This window comes from Rutilus rutilus (assembly GCF_951802725.1).
Source record: "Rutilus rutilus genome assembly, chromosome: 22".
In the NCBI taxonomy this organism is placed as follows: Eukaryota; Metazoa; Chordata; class Actinopteri; order Cypriniformes; family Leuciscidae; genus Rutilus; species Rutilus rutilus.
In genome coordinates this window covers 30,805,588-30,825,669 of record NC_140227.1, presented here as the reverse complement: position 1 = coordinate 30,825,669, position 20,082 = coordinate 30,805,588, and the positions used below count along the sequence as shown (strand labels likewise).

General features: G+C 37.2%; 1 protein-coding gene across 6 annotated transcripts in view; it reads right to left on the bottom strand.

The window, feature by feature from the left end:
- Positions 1–2,282: 2,282 nt before the first annotated feature.
- The window catches only part of LOC311281810 (CLIP-associating protein 1-B), a 76,234-nt gene continuing 58,434 nt past the window's right edge, over positions 2,283–20,082 (bottom strand). For all 6 annotated transcript variants that reach the window (XM_084395093.1, XM_084395092.1, XM_084395097.1 and 3 more), the window contains 10 exons: positions 19,266–19,412; positions 18,167–18,279; positions 14,090–14,237; positions 9,894–10,101; positions 9,757–9,813; positions 8,367–8,557; positions 7,500–7,628; positions 5,923–6,129; positions 5,727–5,843; positions 2,283–4,750 (listed from right to left, as the gene is read on the bottom strand). In XM_084395093.1, the coding sequence (XP_084251219.1) occupies positions 4,664–4,750; positions 5,727–5,843; positions 5,923–6,129; positions 7,500–7,628; positions 8,367–8,557; positions 9,757–9,813; positions 9,894–10,101; positions 14,090–14,237; positions 18,167–18,279; positions 19,266–19,412 (1,404 nt within the window). In that variant the 3' untranslated portion in view covers positions 2,283–4,663. The remainder of the gene's footprint in view (positions 4,751–5,726; positions 5,844–5,922; positions 6,130–7,499; positions 7,629–8,366; positions 8,558–9,756; positions 9,814–9,893; positions 10,102–14,089; positions 14,238–18,166; positions 18,280–19,265; positions 19,413–20,082) is intronic.

Genomic DNA, 20,082 nt, shown 5'->3' with positions numbered 1-20,082 from the left:
GGATCATTCTCGTGTTACGCATCACGTTTGAGCTTCTGCAAGAACCAATGAGGTTCATTCTCGTGTTACGCATCACGTTTGAGCTTCTGCAAGAACCAATGAGGTTCATTCTCGTGTTACGCATCACGTTTGAGCTTCTGCAAGAACCAATGAGGTTCGTTCTCGTGTTACGCAGAACGTTTGAGCTTCAGCAAGAACCAATGAGGTTCATTCTCGTGTTACGCATCACGTTTGAGCTTCTGCAAGAACCAATGAGGTTCGTTCTCGTGTTACGCATCACGTTTGAGCTTCAGCAAGAACCAATGAGGTTCGTTCTCATCTTACGCATCACGTTTGAGCTTCTGCAAGAACCAATGAGGTTCGTTCTCGTGTTACGCAGAATGTTTGAGCTTCTGCAAGAACCAATGAGGTTCATTCTCGTGTTACGCATCACGTTTGAGCTTCTGCAAGAGGTTAGTTCTCACGTGTCAAGCAGGTTCGGTTGAGCTTCTGTTTATGTTTGCTGATCAATGTCTAAATGTGAATAAGTCAAATTCAATCTGTTCACTATATAAAGTGATCGAGCCTCTTCAGAAAATTATTTTCCGATCTCTTTATGAACTTTTTGAAGCGTAAAAGTGGTAGTCGTGTAGCTGCCTATGGAGAGACTTCATCAAAATGTGTGACAACAACGTAGAGTACAACTATGAAATATTTAAAGTTGCATATGCTGTTAAATACTTAAGAAATAGTAAATAGTATGCAGTATACAGGGCTCCACATTCATGTAAAACATGAAATATTAAGGGATTTTAAAGTCATGGAAATTAATACAATTTTAAATAGAAAATGTTGTAGTGAGTAAAAAAAAAAATCTGATGTTTATTCAAAACATTACTGGAGTATGTTTTACAAGAAAATACCATTTCAGTCTTTCTACTTCAAAATTTCACATTTAATTCTTTTACTTGCCATTTCATTGTAATTATATGTGAAATTAAGCAGCAATTGCAAGTGAAAATTATTTTAAAGTAAATGTTTTCAGCGTAGTTACATACAGTTCTCTCTCTATAAATCCCTATAAAAAGGGATAAAAAAAAAGAAAAGCCATGAACCTGTAGTATGTACTGCAGTATGCTAGTCTTTCATTCCAGAGTCTGATCCCTCAAGAGCTTCGGCTTTGTTTTATCGCCTCCTGCTGGTGGGATACAGAAACGGGATTACCTCCAGAAGGATTCATTCTCCAGTCATAAATTGTACCAAAAGCCAATTATTGATTTCATATCCCCTCTTATAGAACAGGAACTCCATTTAAAGCACATGGCAAGATAGAAGGATAACCAAAGGACAGGTAACGACTACAAAGACTGAAACTTGTGAAGGTCTGGAGTGAAAGTCCAGCGAGTCTTCAGACATCAGAGTGACAGATGAAAGAGCATCTCATTACTGACACTCGTGACCTTCAGCCGGACAGACAGGGAATCAGAGAGAAAGACATTCGGGAACGTCTTCGTGTGTTTCACTGTATGTGCAGAAGGACAAGTTTCGAGATTTAACTTCAATTATAAAAATTAGGTGTTGAGTCTCAAAGCCTTTCAAGAACATGCTCAGGTCATATTCCACCCCGAAATCAACATTTAATTCAGCATAAAGAAATTAGTTCTGTTTTAGGACCAGAGTTTTCAAATTTTGTGAAATTCAAATGCAAAACATTCCAGGATATTGATAATTTATCACATTTAAGATCAAATTCTCCCAATTCAAATTCATTGCATTAAAATTTGCAAAATGCAAAAGCAAAACATACTGATAATTTAAAATGTAAATATATTTGTAATGATGATTTTAGAAAAAAATTTATGGTCTAAAACAGGCTTTTATGGTTTCAAAATATTTATTTTGCTTTTGTGGTAAATTATGATTTGGACATGTTCAGCTTTTAAAATTTAAACATCAGATCAAATTGAAATAAATTACATTATTACTTAAATCCTTACAAAAAGTAATAGTAATAAATCAAGTAAACTCGGTAGCTGTTCTGTCGTGAATGAATCTGCTCTGACCAAACATCCGTCAATCAGAAACACAATCCCTGACTGACGTGATTAAAAGAGAAAAACTTGTCGACGGATCCGAACGAGAAAACAGACGCATCAGCATTAAACCTGCTGCGACTGATCTGAAAATCACGATTAATAACCTCAATATCAACCTGGATAAATATTTAAAGATCAGACAATCAGCAAGTATTAATGTCACAATAATCCCACGTGATAAAATAAAACTCACTCAGACACACAAGTGGAAAACTCAGGTTTCGTTTATCTAGAGCAAATAGTTTACAGATAGCAAATTCTACACAGGTGAAAGTTAACAAAAACAGTTCATATATATACAGCTGCCATAAAGCACAACGTGTGAAATAAATACAGACATGATATTAAACATGAGCATCTAAACTGAAGGCATGCGCAGCATGTGAAGCTCTATGTCTGAGTCTACTGGCATTAGCAAAGCGTTTATGCAAAACTCCCTTCAGTAAATGAGCTTTCAAGAAGCAGGAACATCAGAGTTGGTGATTTACTCGGTAAGATCTTTACAACACTGAGTTGCTTATCGTACTGAATTAAAGATTCTAGCAGGTCCGTATGTAGTTCACTATAACGTATTTACAATCTGAACATTTGATTCTCTTACCAGCGTTAATGAAGTGAACAGTAGTGACGTCTGTGTAGTGGAGGACACAGTTCGTGTGTATTGATTGCCAGAGTCCAGAAATCTTCGAACTCAGGGTGCGTTTACGCGACAACGATGTACTAAAAATGGAAATGTTTTTCCGAATGATGTGCACTTTGATTCTTTCAATTTTCAGGCCCCCAAAATGCCATTGTCGTGTAAATGAACGGCCAAAATGCATAAAAAGTTTAACGTTTTTAGTTGAAAACTGTGTCATGTAAGCGTTAAAACTTCAATTTTTTTTGCGTTTGGACGTTTATTTATACGACAACGGCGTTTTTGGGGGCCTGAAAACGCAAACTTTTGAAAACGGGTTTCAAAGTGCAAGGATAGCGTTATTGTCTGTGCATATCTACATTTGAGTCTATAGGGACGCAGTTTCTTTACAAAGTGGCATCGCCATCTACTGGCCAAACAGCAGAATACAGCGTTTTTAGTCGCGGGATTGCTTTGACAACGTTGTCGTCTGTGCGCGAAAAACGCAAAGGAAAGACTTTTCCGTTTTTAGTACATCGTTGTTGTGTAAACGTACCCTAAATCATATTATCTTCATTTTCTATCGTTTTACACTAAATTAATAAATCGTAACAAATACCAGAAGGATTACAGATGATTCACTCCACAAAATCACCAGTTTCTTGTGTGGAATGTTCTTTGGGATTTCTAACAAGAGCGGGATAATATCATGTGACTTTCTTTTTCACGGTAAGGCGCTTAAATTCAAATCAAAGAAGGAAAAACGAATGAAATCTAAAGTTAAACGTTCAGCAAAAGCACAGAGTGATTCATTTAAGCACCAAAGATTTAAAACCGTTTTACAAAAAGACTAGCAGAGCACTTTAAACGGCCGAACAGGCACAAACCGTCCTAAACCAGAAAACTGCAAATCGACGACTAGTAAAAATCCAATTTGGATCATTTTTTTTTTTGTTAAAATTATTGCTCTAAAACTTCAGATACGCTTATACGTTGTTTGATATCACATAATCCTGCAACTCATTTAGTGTTTATAAGTGGAAGCTTTCGTTTTAAAAGGCCAAATGCAGCTAAACATGATTTTAGATCATCTGTTTGATTTCTAAATGAACATTGAGGGACATTCTAATACTTTCTGGTAATTGTTCCCATCTGAGATTATCAAATTGTATGTTTTGATATCAGCGTGGTCCTTAAATCACAAAAGCAGAACTTTAGTTAAAGGAGAACTCCCTGTTAGTGTTAAAATAATCATGGTCCTCCTAAAATATCTTAATGCTAACAAGTTTATTCTGGGATGTGCAACGCTGGAATGAGAGATTTCAAACTAAATTTGCTCTTTTACAGTCAGACTTTGAGCAAAACCTCTTCACCTGTTGGCCGGACATGAAACAAATACTGTACAAATACAATCTCTGTTCTTGCATATTTTCAGATGCCCCCCCCAAAAAATGACACTCATCACTAAAAAAGCGTTCTAGGGAACAGCAGCAGAGTTAAAGACGTGAAACTACAACGGACATCCCTCACTAACGAGGAGGTTTGAAACACGACTCCTGATTGGCCGATTGGACAGAACTTTTAGTGTGCTTTGAATATGAGGAAGTTAAACGCCACTGCAAAAATGTAACGGTAAAAGGTAATAAAGCATTAGAGAATAACAGCTCTCCCAACAGTTCTCTCACACACACACACACACACACACACACACACACACACACACACACATACATACACACACACACTCACTATGTTGGTAGCAGATGTTCGTTCAAGCACGAACGCAACCAATCACAAACCCCAACAGGCTGCGGTTAAAGTCGTGTAAGTGGTTGCACCTGTTAAATGAATCATGTGCCCTTTAATAAAGCAAATATGCACCTAAACAAGATCTACTCGCACGACGGACCAAATGTGCAAAGTCTTTCGAGAGAGTTTGAGGACGGGCCTGTAAGAAAGAGCTGGAAACTGTTCAGCTGTGGGACGAGACGTCTGAAGAGCTGCTGCTGTTGCTGTTGGTGGTTTGAGCTCGTTTGATGTACAGATTCAGTAACTTCATCTGTAGAGACAAAACAAGACCTCAGACACACGACACAGTGTGCTGCCTATCTAGACAGTGTTATAAGGGATCACAGGTGCTGAAACTGTTAAACGCAGGAGCATTAGAGGGTTATTATCGGTAACTAAAACTAAAACCATTTTTAAAAAAATCATTCCTAGAAATAAAATATAATTTATTATATTTTAGCTAGTTGCCAAAGCAACATTTCAAATGTTTGTTTGGCTTAAGTTGAAGATGAATTACTAAAATAATTAATACTAAAAATTATATAGACAGCAAAATCATACTGTACTGTTCAAGTTTGGGGTCAGTAAAATTGTTTACATTTTTTAAAATAAATTAATAATTTTATTCAACAAGGATGCATTCAATTGATCAATAGTGACCGACTGTAAAGAAATGTATAATGTTACAAAACATAAAATGTCTATCTCAAATAAATCCAGATCTTTTGATCTTAAAAAAATTTATCAGTTTCCACAAAAATATGAAGCTGCAAAAACTGTTTTCAACATTGATAATAATCATAAATGTTTCTTCAAATCCTCATAATTAGAGTGATTTCTGAAGGATCATGTGACACTGAAGACTGGAGTAATGATGCTGAAAACACAGCTTTGATCACAGGAATAAATTACAGTTTAACATATAATCACATAGAAAACCTTTATTTTAAACTGTAATAATATTTTACATTTTTTACTGTATTTTTGATCAAATAAATGCAGCCTTGATGAGCAAAAGAGACTTATTTTAAAAATATTAAGAAAACGTATTCCAGACTTTGGAACGGTACAGAAACCACCCAAAATCCACTCAAGATGGTGGACAAAATGTTGATAATAATAAAATATTTAAAACTAAACCAATTTTAGTGTTTGTTAAACATGAAATATATATTATATATATATATATATATATATATATATATATATATATATATATATATATGAATATACTGATGACCTCTGACCTTGCTGCCGGTCAGCTGCTGTAGATGAGGCTTCAGATCTTCACCGATGATTGAATAAATGGCCACCAAACAAAACACACTGGCCTTGCGTACACTGCTCTCTGTGTTATCATAACCCTGAAACACACACACACACACGTTCATCTCGCTGTCTGTCTCTGCATCAGTGTGTGTGTGTGTGTGTGTGTGTTTATACCTGTAACAGTCCTGGGATTATGTCATGCAGAAGCTGAACCAGGGAATCCTGGGGAATCCGCTCGATTACTTTGGTCTGCATCTTAATGGCGGCGAGGTTGATGGGATAGTCGGCCGTCTGGATGATGGGACACAGAACTTTGATGCACTGCTCGGGGTGGATTGATCCGGCCAGCGTGGAGGCCGTTTCTTCTGCGGCCCGAACGACCTGTGGAGCACATTAAAAACATTAAACACACGACCTTCAGACGACCTCCTCCTCCTCTGATGATGATGATGTCAGAGCTGCGCTTCTGGACCACTCTGACCTCAATCCTCTCACTGTCCACAACAATATATCAAGTTCATGTAGGCTAAGATGTTTCCTCTGGTACATCTGCTGTAATGACACGTTTTTTATCATCAAAGTTTTGATAATCAACTACATATCAGGATTAATGTAGTTACATTAGACCATAAAGAATTGTTTTCCCCTTACTTATAAAATAAATGATTAAAAATAAATTGTCTCATTGTCCAGTTCATGTAGGTTATTATGTTTCCTCTGTGTTTTCCTGTGTTTATATTTTCTGTTTTCCTATGTTATATCAGGGTTAATATTTACATAAGACCATAAAGAAAAAAAAAAGAAAATTTTCCTTACTTATAAAATAAATGTTAACTAAAATTCAGTTTAACGATGTACTAAAACTGCTTTTTTTTAAACTATACAGACATATATATATATCTAAAAAAAAATTATAATAAAAAAAAATTATCATAACAAAATGACAAAAAAATTAACTAAAATCAAAGTGAAACCAAAAAAATACAAATAAAGAATAATAAAAAATATTAATAAAAACTATAATATTATCTCAATTATACTAAAATAAGAATGTTTAATATATTAAACCATATAGTAAGTAAAATAATTATAATTAAAACAAATGAAATTTCAGAAGTTCCAGAAGTTTTAAGAGCTCCTAAGACTTTTTAGCCAATGAATTTGCATGATTTTTCTGGTTGTTCATAATTTACAGATTTTTTATATATTTATAATAAAATATTTCTTACTCAATTTTTACCTAATAGAATATTTAAGCATAACTAGAAAAATGTATATTCTTAATAGAAATGTCCATGGACTTTAAATATTCGATATATATAAATCACACTTTTTAAAATGAGGCCAGTGTTGCTTTACTATCATTGATATACTATTATATTTTTTGTTAATATTTGGATTGAGATTATTTATTTTTTTATTTTTTTGTTTTTTTTGTTTATTTAGTTTGTTATTTTTGTATTTTGTTATTTTTTAGTTGAAAACTTGCCTTGGCAACTAGCTGAGATAAAATAAGTTATTTTATATTTCATTTTATTTCAGGTAATATTTATTTTATCACAAGTAATACATTTTTTTCATGGTTTTAGTTAATGATGATAAAAATAAATAATAAATATCCTTCCTCATACATCATATATGGGAATCCTGGTTCTCCAAAGATAAAGTGAGTTATTGAGGGGGTGATTTAGAGTTTTTTGTACTTTATTTTGATGCTTGTTTTGTCGTCTTTAAGACTCTGTCTCGCTCACCTCTTTATGACAGTCTTTATGGGCCTCCAGTGTTTTCATGATGGTGAGTTCTGCATAGTTCTTGAAGCGCGCTGGCTGACCTCGCATGATCTCCTTCAGGACACGCAGCGCCAGCGCTCGGATGGTGTGCTGTGGACACACACATCATCATCTGTTCGTTCTGTTGCGCATCTGGGGTGTGTTTCCCGTATAACGCCGTAACTCGATGCTTCACTACTATAGTGAAGAAATCAACTAGCTAATCACGACTGTTTCCCGAAACCATAATATTGTCGCAAATTAGTCGTTCAACCACGTCGGTTTATGTCGTCACGCACGTGGTGGAGTGATAACTTCTTTTAATGAAACTGTTTGAGATCGAATTAACGCTAGATGTTTTGATATCGATTACAGACATGCATCTGAGGACTATTGCTCATTTTTCTCAGTTATTTCGCTTTATTTCCAGATTCAATCATAGGCTCGTTCTTACACTAGAGCTCGTTCACACATGCGCACTCTTCAATAACAACGCTTTAAATCTCTTGACAAACTCAAAGACGTAAACGACATTTGTATGTATTCTAAATGAAAGACACAGGTTGTACTGAATGTCAGCTTGCTTATTTGGCTCAAGCTCAGGATTTATTGAGTCCACATGTCATGCAATCTAGAAACTCTGCTTCTAACCACAGGTCGAGATCTGTCGTTCAAACACACAACTCTGCGATGCTGTTTGCGAATGTTCGTTGGATCGATGGTTTCGGGAAACACTGACTCGTTGAACTGCTGATAACGACGGAACTTGCGACCATAGTTGGCTAACGATGCTTTCGGGAAACACACCCCTGTATGAGTGTGTGTGATGAAGACGAGCGTGTCTCTCACATCTTTATCTCCCAGCGTCTCCAGCAGCAGCAGAAGCATGGTCTTAAAGTGCTCCTCCCACAAGGCCAGACTGTCGTCCCGCGTGACCTTCAGCAGCTCCAGCAGGGCGGCCCGCCTCTCCTCCACGCGCTCGCTGTGATTGGACAGCTCCTTCAGCAGGTCACCAACCACCTCCAGGGGCTGCCCGGGTCCTGACCAATGAGAGTCCACGACAATAAACACACAGTGACCTGACAAAAGTTGCAAAACATGTCTTCTAATATCTTCAATTGTTGCGTATACCGAGCTGCAGCGGACACATTTGTAAACGACTTTACTTGGACCCATTGAAACATGTAGTTCAACCCGGAAACCGTAGCAAAATGAACGTGCCCCTGGCAGTCTGAACATTTAGGCTACGTTCACACTGTGCTCAATTATTAACTATTATTGGCTATTCAAGCTATTTTTTTTTTCAAGGAAAAACATTTAAATATGTCATTTTGGTGATCAAAGATGAGTTTTAAAGGGTAGCTCTCGCCAAAATTGAACCTAGGCTTTTTTTTGTTAATCTACCCGAGGCAAACTTTCGTGTAAAAGCATAATCAGAACGGAAACGCCACTTTTAAGATTGATTATACGGATTATACTTTCAATGAAAAGCATGATAACTTAGACACTTATTATTATTTGAATAGATATTGCCATGAGCTAAGTGTCTAAGTTATCATGCTTTTCATTGAAAGTACAAGTTCATGACATTTCCTCATATGGAGTCAGTTCATTACATTGCATTCGGAGATCGACTACTTTTGACTGACAAAATTCCAGCCACCGGAAACACTAACTGATAAAGTGAGTCGTACAAAATCTTTCTTTTTAGTAAACTCTGTGTACACAAACAATATTCTCAATGCTGGAGTTCATGTGTAGAGCCCCTGGTGATACTTCCAGCACAGTTTCATGTTGTGTCGAGCCTTCTTAGTGTTTTAAAAATAGCGATTTTGATGCTATCATATAAGTGTCCCATTCACTCCCATTCAAAAGGCAATTTGACCAAAAACGAAAATACGGTCAAACTTAAAAGTGGCGTTTCCATCCTAATTATGCTTTCACATGAAAGTTTGACTCGGGTAGATTAACAAAAAGAGCCTAGGTTCAATTTTGGCGAGAGTTACCCTTTAAGGGATAAAATTATTGACTACCAGGGGACTTTTAATATGTTATCCAATTCATCTGGGGTGTCTTGCCTTGAGGCCCGAAATATGTGAATTATCCGTTTAAGAACCTCAGGGCTCATGGTAAATCTGTTCTGACATGTTTATATACATTATCTAGAGAGATATTAAATGAGATTTTCATTTACGGCAGCTGACTTGTGCTCTTCAAACAGTTCAACACATCCTCATACCTGCAGAAAAGCCTTTGGGATGCATGATCTTGTTTTCTCCACCGTCCTGCTGACGACCTGAAAGAAGAACCCAAAGACGTTGGCCTGTTTCTGTGAACACCATGAGGAGATTCTCCAGCAGATGTTTGTTCGTTTACCCTCTCGGATCTGCTCCCCGTCGTCGAACACGGCGAGCGCTCCCTTCTCGTAGGCGCTGATGTCGCTGTAGTTGTAGGGGTTGTACTCGCGTGTCCACGGGCCGCTGAACGATCGAGGGGACGGTGTGTTTAATAATGACGTCTTGTTGTCCAGCGCCGTCCGGCCTCCCTCCAGACGAGGATCCACACCAGACGACGCCACACCGGTCTGAATGAGAAACATGGTTATTTCACTTCAACCCGTTGAGTGATTATAACATCTAAACTTTTTTTTTTATTGCTAAAGTCCGCCTGTAGTCAACAACTGTATCTCTTAAACTCATCTTTGATCACCAAAATGACATATTTAAACGTTTTTCTTCAAAAATAATTCTTCATGCCTTAAAATAGCTTGAATGTAACTCGACACCCTTGCCTCATTTAGTATACGCGGTTCTATGAATATGCAAATGAGCCCCGCCTCCACTCACTCACTCAGCTCAGAGATCCACTCGTTGACGATCACACGTTGATCTGATTGGTTACAAGGTAGCTTTAAGGAGAAAATACTCTGCAATGGTGTTGACTTATGAATTTACTTTAGTTTGTCTTGAAGCATACTACATTAGGGCTGTGCGATATATATGGTCTGCGATAATATCGTAATTGTTGTTTTAACGATGTGCAATTTGACATTATCGACATTATCGCCTATCCCTCACACACACACAGAGAGTGCATGCATACAGTATTCTACGTGATGTAGTCTTGTAGATTAGACCGGTGCGCATTTAGAGTGATTTAGTCTTTATGATCATTTAGTAATAAATATCACAAGAGTGCAGTTTTTCTCCAAATATCAGCATGATAACAAATGTGATATTGATTTTATACAAGTTTAATAAACAAGAAGTTAATATTTAGTGACTTACATTTTAGACACCATATTGCCTGTTTCTGCTCTATGTCGCCAATGAAAATAGTTCAAACAAAGCCACACACGGCGGTGATTCCTTACTGAGTGAATCAGCTTTTTGAACGAATCAGTTGACTAGGATAGATTAAGAGAGTCAAATGCTTCTTTCCTTGAATGAATCAGCCGTTTGAATGAATCAGTTGAATCTTAACGATTCGCTTATTAACAGTGACTTGCTGCCACCTACTGGTGATTTCAATTTCACATTTAAAGCATATTTTAAATATCAATATTCAATATTGCAAAGATTAATTTTGGAGATATTGATTTCATTTGATTGGTAACAGCCCTATTGTGTCTTATTTTTATAACTGAATTTGATCAAATTTATGAAACTGACACAAAAGATGATGCATGCATATAATTAGCTTTAAAAAATGGCTTTATAAAGGTAAAAATGCCCATATTAGGTAAAAATCAATTGGAAAAAATAATTTCTGTCAATGCTGTGAACTGACCACCACACAGAGTATGATGAAGAATATCAAAAACTTTAGGAGTCGGCTTTCCACGACAGTCCTAAAACTGCTAAAGTACCAACACAATAAAAACACTCATCTGATAATCGTTATCGAGAAAATCCCAGAAAATATTGAGAAATAATTGTTTGTCAATATCGCACATAGACACATAAACAACATTAAAAGCTGGATTTTCACCACAGGGGGACTGCACATTTGATGTAGTCAGAGGTGTAAAAAGTACTCAAAAATGTTACTCAAGTGAAAGTACAAGTACTGAGGGAAAATTTTACTCAATTAAAAGTAAAAGTATCTGGCCAGAATCGTACTCGAGTAAAAGTAAAAAAGTACCACATTAAAATTGTACTTGAGTATTAAAGAAGTAAAAGTAACAGCAATAATGTAAACTAGAGATTCTTGTTTAAGCTTTTAATCTCTAAAATCATGAAGTGAATGAACCACATACAAGGTTTTATCCTGCTTTAGAACTGTTTGTATTTAATTGTATTTATTTATCAAACTATAAGACTACTATCTAATGCCAGTATGCAACATTTTTTAAACAATCCACTAAACATGCTTTTACCACTAAAAGAAAAGAATTCGCTAAGGTACGGCCACGGGTGCTCTTGATCCTGTGGCTGATTTTGGACTGTGTTCGCAGCTGAATCACGTTCTTCCTCCATTTTCTTCCACTGATTGACCATAGACAGTATAAGAAATGGACACAGCGACCCCATAGATTTCAACAGAGAAAAGTGAAGCAAATTAGAAGCACTCACTTCCTGATGGCTGAGCGTACTGCGCAGACTCAAACTGAGCTTGATGGCGTAGATGTGACGTGAGCAACCTGTCTGACCGTTGTAAGTCTTCTAGTAGCTGTGCCAAGAGAAATCTAACTTGCAGAAAACAGAGAGTGTGAGTAGGAGCTGTCCATGAGCTAGGAGCAGGAGCAACTTTATGACTCTCTATGGGCTTCTCCCTTGACTTTATGCCTCCACGTCCCCCCAATTGACTGTGAGCTTCTCCTCCTGTCTATACGGTAATTTCCAGAGAGTCGCGTGGTTATGATGCAATTGTTAGCCTTTTTTACAAAAACTGCTTCTAAGGGGCCATAATGTAAGATACAAGGTAATGGAGCCTTTTATACATTTTCGTGTTTCTTTAGAAATAAATAATGGACAAATGGAGTCTTTAAACGTCTCAGATGTAAAGTTATTCGCTGTCAAAGTGATGCCAAAATGAATGGGAGTCAATGGAATGCTAACAGCAGGTGATGGCTCGTTAGCCAATGGCGGCCCCCGGGGGTGGTACGCTTTTAGGCTGCTGGATTGACCCATAGACAGTATATAAACTGGACACAGCAACCCCATTGGATTCAACGGAGACAAGTAAAGTCAATTAGAAGCACTCACTTCCTGGGGGTCGAGCGTACTGCGCAGACTCAAACTGAGCTTGACGACGTAGATGTGACGTGAGCAACCCGTCTGTCTTCTAGTAGCTGTGCCGAGAGAAATCTGAATCATTCCCTTCCGAAACTTGCAGAGACGGAGAGTGTGAGTAGGAGCTGTCCATGAGCTAGGAGCAGGAGCAACTTTTGCTAAGTATTCTGATTAATTATTTTGTCATTTTGCCTCCACGTCCCCCCGATTGCCCGCAAGCTTCTCCTCCTGTCCATACGGTAATCTCTCTACTGTGCGACAGAGAGTCGCGTGGTTATGACGCAATCGTTAGCCTATTTTTACAAAAACTGCTTCTACGGGGCCATAACGTAAGATACAAGGTAATGGAGCCTTTTATACATTTTCTTGTTTCTTTAGAAATAAATAGTGGACAAATGGAGTCTTTAAACGCCTCAGATGTAAAGTTATTCGCTGTCAAAGTGACGCCAAAATGAATGGGAGTCAATGGGATGCTAACAGCAGGTGATGGTCCGCTAATCAATGGTGGCGTCCGGGGAGGCTTCAATAAAATATGAAACAGTGCCCCCCTGGATTGACCCCCTGTGATTGACTGTTATAATTTCTCTCATTTCCAGGTCAAGGTGCTGTGCGTTGTGGTAATAGATGCGACATGATGTCACTTCCAAATGACCAATGAACATGTCTGACCAATTTGGTGAAATGTGAAACCGAATCTCATTGGCAGAATAAATGACATTTAAATTAAACAGCATCAGCACAATTCAATTGGTTTGGTAATAGCAAGGGAAAATAGAATGAAGTGATCTCCAAAAAATAAGTACTTTTTGACTATAAATAGAATTGTAAGGAGTAAAAAGTACTTTTTTTTCTTAAAAAATGTAATTAAGTAAAAGTAAAAGTACTGATTTTTAATTGTACTCAAGTAAAGTAAAAATCCCCAAAAATAATACTTAAGTACAGTAATCAAGTAAAATTACTCAAGTATTTTACACCTCTGGATGTAGTTGCTTTTTCAAAATGGTCACATTGATTATGTATTGAGAGTTGCTGAAACTAATTATAAACAATGAAGCGATTGCTGGTTGCGGGGTAGAAGCTGCTAACATGAACACTTTTACAGCTTCAGGCAAAACTAAATTAACTTCCGTCACAGCGGAGCAACAGATTGGAGACAATCTCAAGAACAGTCCAGCGTTGGTGCTTGCAACGCCAAGGTCATGAGTTCGATTCTCCGGGAAAGCAAGAACTGAGAAGAATGTAAATGTGGACCTTGAAATGCAATGCAAGTTGTTTTGGATAAAAGCGTCTGCCAAATGCATAAATGTAAATGTAAATCTTGTAGGCGGTCGTACTCACCGGATCTTCCCTCTTGCCATCACGTTTGATTGGCTCGAGGATTTCTTCCTGACTGCGGAAACTGAAGCTCTGGATGGCTTCGGTTACGCCTCTCAACGAGCTGAAGATCTCCTCCGAGTTCATGTTCTCAGTGTCGTACTCCAGCATACTGTAAACACACAGAGAGGTGTGACTCCATACACACTGATTTCAGCACATGACACACACAGGACGGCACACAGACGAGATGAATGTGTTTTGTGCTCAGCTGCACAAATCTTAAATGTTTCATACGGACAGACTGACGCTTGACAAACTTCTGCATTCGCCACGAAGTCCCATGAAGCAAAGCGGCGGAAACAAAACAAATCGGGTGGATGAGAGACAGAGAGACGTCACACAAGTGATGAAAATGTGGGACAGATTCTCACTTCGCTCAAATTTAACTTAAGACAAGACACTACAGGTGAATAGTGTAAAAAATGTAACAGTACATTAAGACAATTGTTTTTCTTTTCTGAAATGTTGTTTAAATATGGAAATGAGGCAGCATCTAATCAGAAACCTGACCTGATTGGATGAAGCCAGGCTCAAAATCCATGTTTGATTTTGTTGACATATTAGAGTTAAAGGTTTTTACACTCTTTTTATTACTCCATAAATCAGAAAATACTGCCAACAGACAGAAAAACACACATTTTTACCATGTTTTAGGAATAAAGTGTTCTATAAATCAGAATACAGATACTGTAAAGTTTGGTGTGTGTACCTTAGTGGAAAATAAATTTACTAAAATGTATTTGAAATACATTTATTTTATGCTAAGTACACTACAAACACATTTACATATTTATGTGCTTAATATAAATACCCTGCAATTGTCCTTTTGGTATACTAAATTTGTAAAGTACATTGGAACAACTAATTTTGTACTTAATGCACTTTAGTTATCCAGAAATAGTGCTGAGGTTCAAGTTGAAGTATATATGAATGTGCTAAAGTGGAACTAATGCAAGGTACTCTTTAAATATCCTGTATTTAAAGACTAATAGTGACATTAAACACATTTTAGGCTTAATATTAAGAAATGTAATATTTCCAAATCAAGTTTAATTGTAATATGTATATCACTAAGTCTGAAGCGGTAGTCGGTAAATATGTTAATGGATTTGGAGTATACTTAGTATGAAATAAATGTATTTTAAATTTTTAATAAAATTCACTAGGGTAAAGCGGCTGAAGTGGAGATTTCTGACTTTAAAGACATGTATTGTGATTGAAATCTACAGATGAAAACTTACACATGTACACTTAAATGTGTATTTTGGATGTTTTCTTTCCACTAGTCTGAAAGAAGAATGGAAGCAAAATAGGCCAAAACCTCAAAATTGACCAGTGCATGAAAAAACAATGATTTTGCCTGAAGCGTCGCGCCTTAAAGGGTCCGTTCACCCAAAAATACTCAATACTCACCCTCATGTTGTTCCAACCCCGTAAGACTTTCGTTCATCTTCGGAACACAAATTAAGATATTTCTGATTAAATCTGAGAGCTGGATCACTCCTCCATAGGCTTCTATTGAAACTTGCCGGCCCAGAAAGTGAGTAAAGACAATGTTTAAAAAAGTCCAAGTGACTACAGTGACTCAACCTTAAGTTTATCAAGCGACGAGAATACTTTTTGTGCGCCTACGTTCCGACGTACAACCCAGAAGCGCTGCGCTGTTACACTACGTGAACTCGCTCTCAGGCCCACACAGAAGAGAATGAAGAGTTGAATAAAGTAATTCTTTTTGTTTGTTTTTGTGGACAAAAAGTATCCACCTTATTCCTGCGCCCCATGATGCTTTGCGCGAATTATGGGTGCAACTTCCGTTAAGCTGTAAACAATCAGTGAAACGCTCGCTCTATGAACGCAATACATTAAAAAAGTGTCACAATGAGAGGACATTAATCTACTCACCCTTCAACCATTGAATATTAAAAGGACATTTAAAAGTGTAAAAGCATCAACAAGGTTCTTTCAACAGACCAAATCACCCCAAAAGCACATAATATGTAGTAATATATATCTGTTTTATGTAGCTTATGTTGCCTTAATAAAAAATATTCATTAACTTCAGCATTACGTGATACTATTTCAAAGTGATTTCCGTCAGTTTGTCAGATTATAAATTGCATTTACCTGTGAAAACAAACCTGGAAAGAGACGTGAGAATTTGAGGAGAATAACGAGAGATTCTTCGCGCATTCCAGTGAATTATTAATGGAATATATCATAAATTAAATTCGGGAGAACAGGCCAGAAACGTGCAGTATATGTTGTCCTTTTTCATAATATCACAGCGGATTGCAAAGGGAAAAAAGAAAATAATCACGAGGAAAAGAAAAGAGCCCTTGCCGTAGATATTCTTGTTATAACATGTCACGTTAAAATACCAAGTATAACGTTATTCTCATGATGTCTGAACATAAATCATGAAGGAAAATTGACGGATCAGCTTTATTTGTAGGGCAACCATATGATTTGAAATGATTCGTTTCAGCCTTTTTGAATGGAAGTTCCCCAAACCGGAAGTGCCTCCCATAATTCAACACGCAGTGAGGTCGTCAGGAATAAGGTGGATTCTCGTCGCTTGATAAACTTCAGGTTGAGCCACTGTAGTCACTTGGACTATTTTAGCGATGTCTTTACTAACTCTTCTGGGATGGCAGATTTCGATTACCTAGAAGCCTATGGAGGAGTGAGAAAGCTCTCAGATTTACTCAAAAATATCTTAATTTGTGTTCCGAAGATGAACAAAAGTCTTACGGGGTTGAACAACACGAGGGAGAGTAATTACTGACAGAATTATCATTTTTGGGTGAACAAACCCTTTAAAAAAGGAACATTCTGGGTTCAAATAAACCCGAAACAATCCTTTAAATGTCATGCATTGAGTTTGATTTATTAGACTACCAATCCAATGAAAAGATGGACAAGTATGTAGGAGAACCGATGTCCTGACGCCCGGGCCGGGGTGTGTTACCTGGGCGAATACGCCCTCCGATGAGCCCGGAGAGGGGGGGTGGTGGGGCCGGGGTGGGGGGGAGGGAGAGGAGAAGAAGCCTTTGAGCTCCAGCCCCATAAACGGCTGGGCCGAGAGGAAGAGGAGGATGAAGAGAGAGCAGGGAGGATAGAGACAAAGAGGAAAGATAGCGTGAAAGACGAGACCGTGTTCTGAGCAAACATGACTAGGGTTGGGAATCGAAAACTTATGGTCAGGAATCGGATACTTGTTACAAAATTAATAATTAATCGATTCCTTTGTGAGCATTTCAATATGACTTTAAACCATTCAAGCGTGGAAGAAATTCCAACAATAAATGTGAAATTTGAGTCTTTAAGAGTCATTGAATCATTCACTCAAACCGATTTAAAAACATGTGTTTTTAATGAATTAAATATTTTTTACATAGACAATTAACATTTTGTCAGAACCTTTAGTAAATTACATGTATTTTAATTTTTTTTGTTGTCTATGCAGAATCGTGCATTTTTAAACAATAAAATCTTGATTCTCAATTTATCCAGAATCACGCAGCTCTAGTTGGCTAAGAATATTAAGTCGTCACATTTATCTCTATAGCGCTTTATACAATACAGATTGTTTCAAAGCAACTTCACATCAATATTGTCAAATTAATCAATTATGAAACAAATAAAATTTTAGCTATAAAGCAGTTCTACAGAAGACAATAGTGTCATTATACAGCTAAATTCAGTTCAGTGTTGATTCAATTCAGTTCAATAATAGTGCCAGTGTTCCCAGTGTCAGTGCGGTTATGTAAATTGTCTATTATTTTCTTAATATTAAATATATATATATATTTTTTGTAAATTACTAAGGTAAATTGTTATTCAAATGAATGTTTTTATATATTTAAATAAACATTTAAGGTGATTTATTTAATAAAATTGTATAAAATAAAAAAAGTAATATTAAGAATATAATAGACTGCAGTGCAACAACTCTGCAGCGTTTTTCTTCTGGCTCAGATTTCATGTAGTCCCGATGATGTCACACAACTTCACAGATGTATTATGTGTGTTATGTACCTGGGAGAGAGTCCTCCGTGCGAGCAGTTGGTGGGTGACGTGAGCGGGCTGGTGCGGGTCACGGGGTGTCTGGGAGGACCGCGGGTCACGGGGCTGCTGGGAGATGCCTGAGACTTTAAAAAAGAAAATAATAATTCTGTATTATGCAGGCCAGACAAGTAATTTGGCAATGTCAATTTGTAGAGAAAGACTACGCGCCTGCGCACATACATATTCAAACGCTCAAACGCTCTATAGACTAAACACGTAATATGCATGTGCACGCCGTCAGCGTTTTCATATGGAAGTAAAATAATGACAAATGTTTCTGAAAGAAAAAAATATGCATTGCTTTGAGCCTGCTTGCATTTTAATGCATTGTATTTTTAGGGCTTGTATTTTTATGGGCTGAAATTCAACATGGTTGTATATTTAAGCTGTGAATATTTCAATACAAAACATTTCACACACGTTTTCATTATTAAAAAATTCAATCATCCATATTCACCTTTCAGATTTCACTTCCAAAATATACATTCTGTTTAAAAATAAAGGCAATCTTTGGTCCATTTTATTTCGCTTTACAAATTCAGTGGTTCAAATTCGACCATATTTTCACATATTCACGTTTTTGAAGTGTACGTACGCAGATGATAACATTTTCAAACATGTTTAAAGCTTGCATCTTGGAACCAGTTTCAAAGTTTGCGTTCTCGAGCCACTAAACATCGTTGTCGTGCAAATGAACGTCCAGAATGCATTAAAAGTTTTCTGTTTCCAGTTAGAACGGTGTCGTGTTAGCGGCCGCTAAGTTAATAACTAATGATCTTTGCAATGTAAGTGTATCAATCAAAACTAACTTTATCTGGACAATAACTTTATTCTAGAGCTGCTGTAAAGCCTAAACAATCTGTTACTGTAATCTCCTGTTATCACTGTAAAGCTGCTGTGAAACAGTCTATATTGTTAAAAGCGCTGTATAAATGAAGGAGACTTGACTTGACAAATAACACAGACATGTCAGTGATCGGCCCACTATATCATGAAGACTGAAGTACAGCGATGGAGAGTAAGAGCAGCGTGTGTGTGTGTGTGTGTGTGTGTGTGTGTGTGTGTGTACCACTGTGGTGGTGTTGCTGTTGTTCTTCAGGTGGTTGTGCAGGAGTTTAGTGGCTCCGTCCTGGAAGGTTTTAGGCAGAGCGCCTAACAGCATGGTGAACTCTGGGGTGTTCAGCTCAAACAGGGCGATCAACACCATCTGAGCAGCCTGAAAGCACACCAGCACTGTCATGAGGCAAACACTTAGATCATAATGCTGCAATTTTACAAGCTGAAACCGTTTTCATTCTAATCATAAGATGCCGAATATATGCACTGCAAAATGTTTTTTCTTCAGTATTTTTGTCCTGTTTTCCAGTACAAACACTCTTAAATCAAGACACTGTACAAGCAAAATGACGGGATATTACGTTTTGTTTTCTGAAATATCACTATTAAGTGAGGGGAAAAAAATCCCACATCATTAAATTCAGTTTTTATAAACTTTATACATAACCAGGCACATTTTAAAAGAAGTGTCAAGCGAGTGTTGTCTGTGATTTAGTTATTAGTGTTGCTGTATTACACAGAGTAGCTCCGCCCACTATCAGATCTCTTCCTGCTCCACACACATGCTTATTAAACATCAAATAATATGAGATTTTGTCACTTCACACTGTATTTTTTGCTTCAAACTCATCACATTGAGCCTGGCGAGGTGCATCTGTACAGGAATCTGCGGCGCTAAACATTTCAGTGATTTGCAATAAGATTTTTGAGTTTAATATGCATCCCATTAGAGAGGGGTTGACGTCATTTTTAATCTGAAGTGAATACATGAAGGCTGTGAGGGATGGAGTTCAGATCATAAGGTCATAGATCACATTTCATGTTTTTTT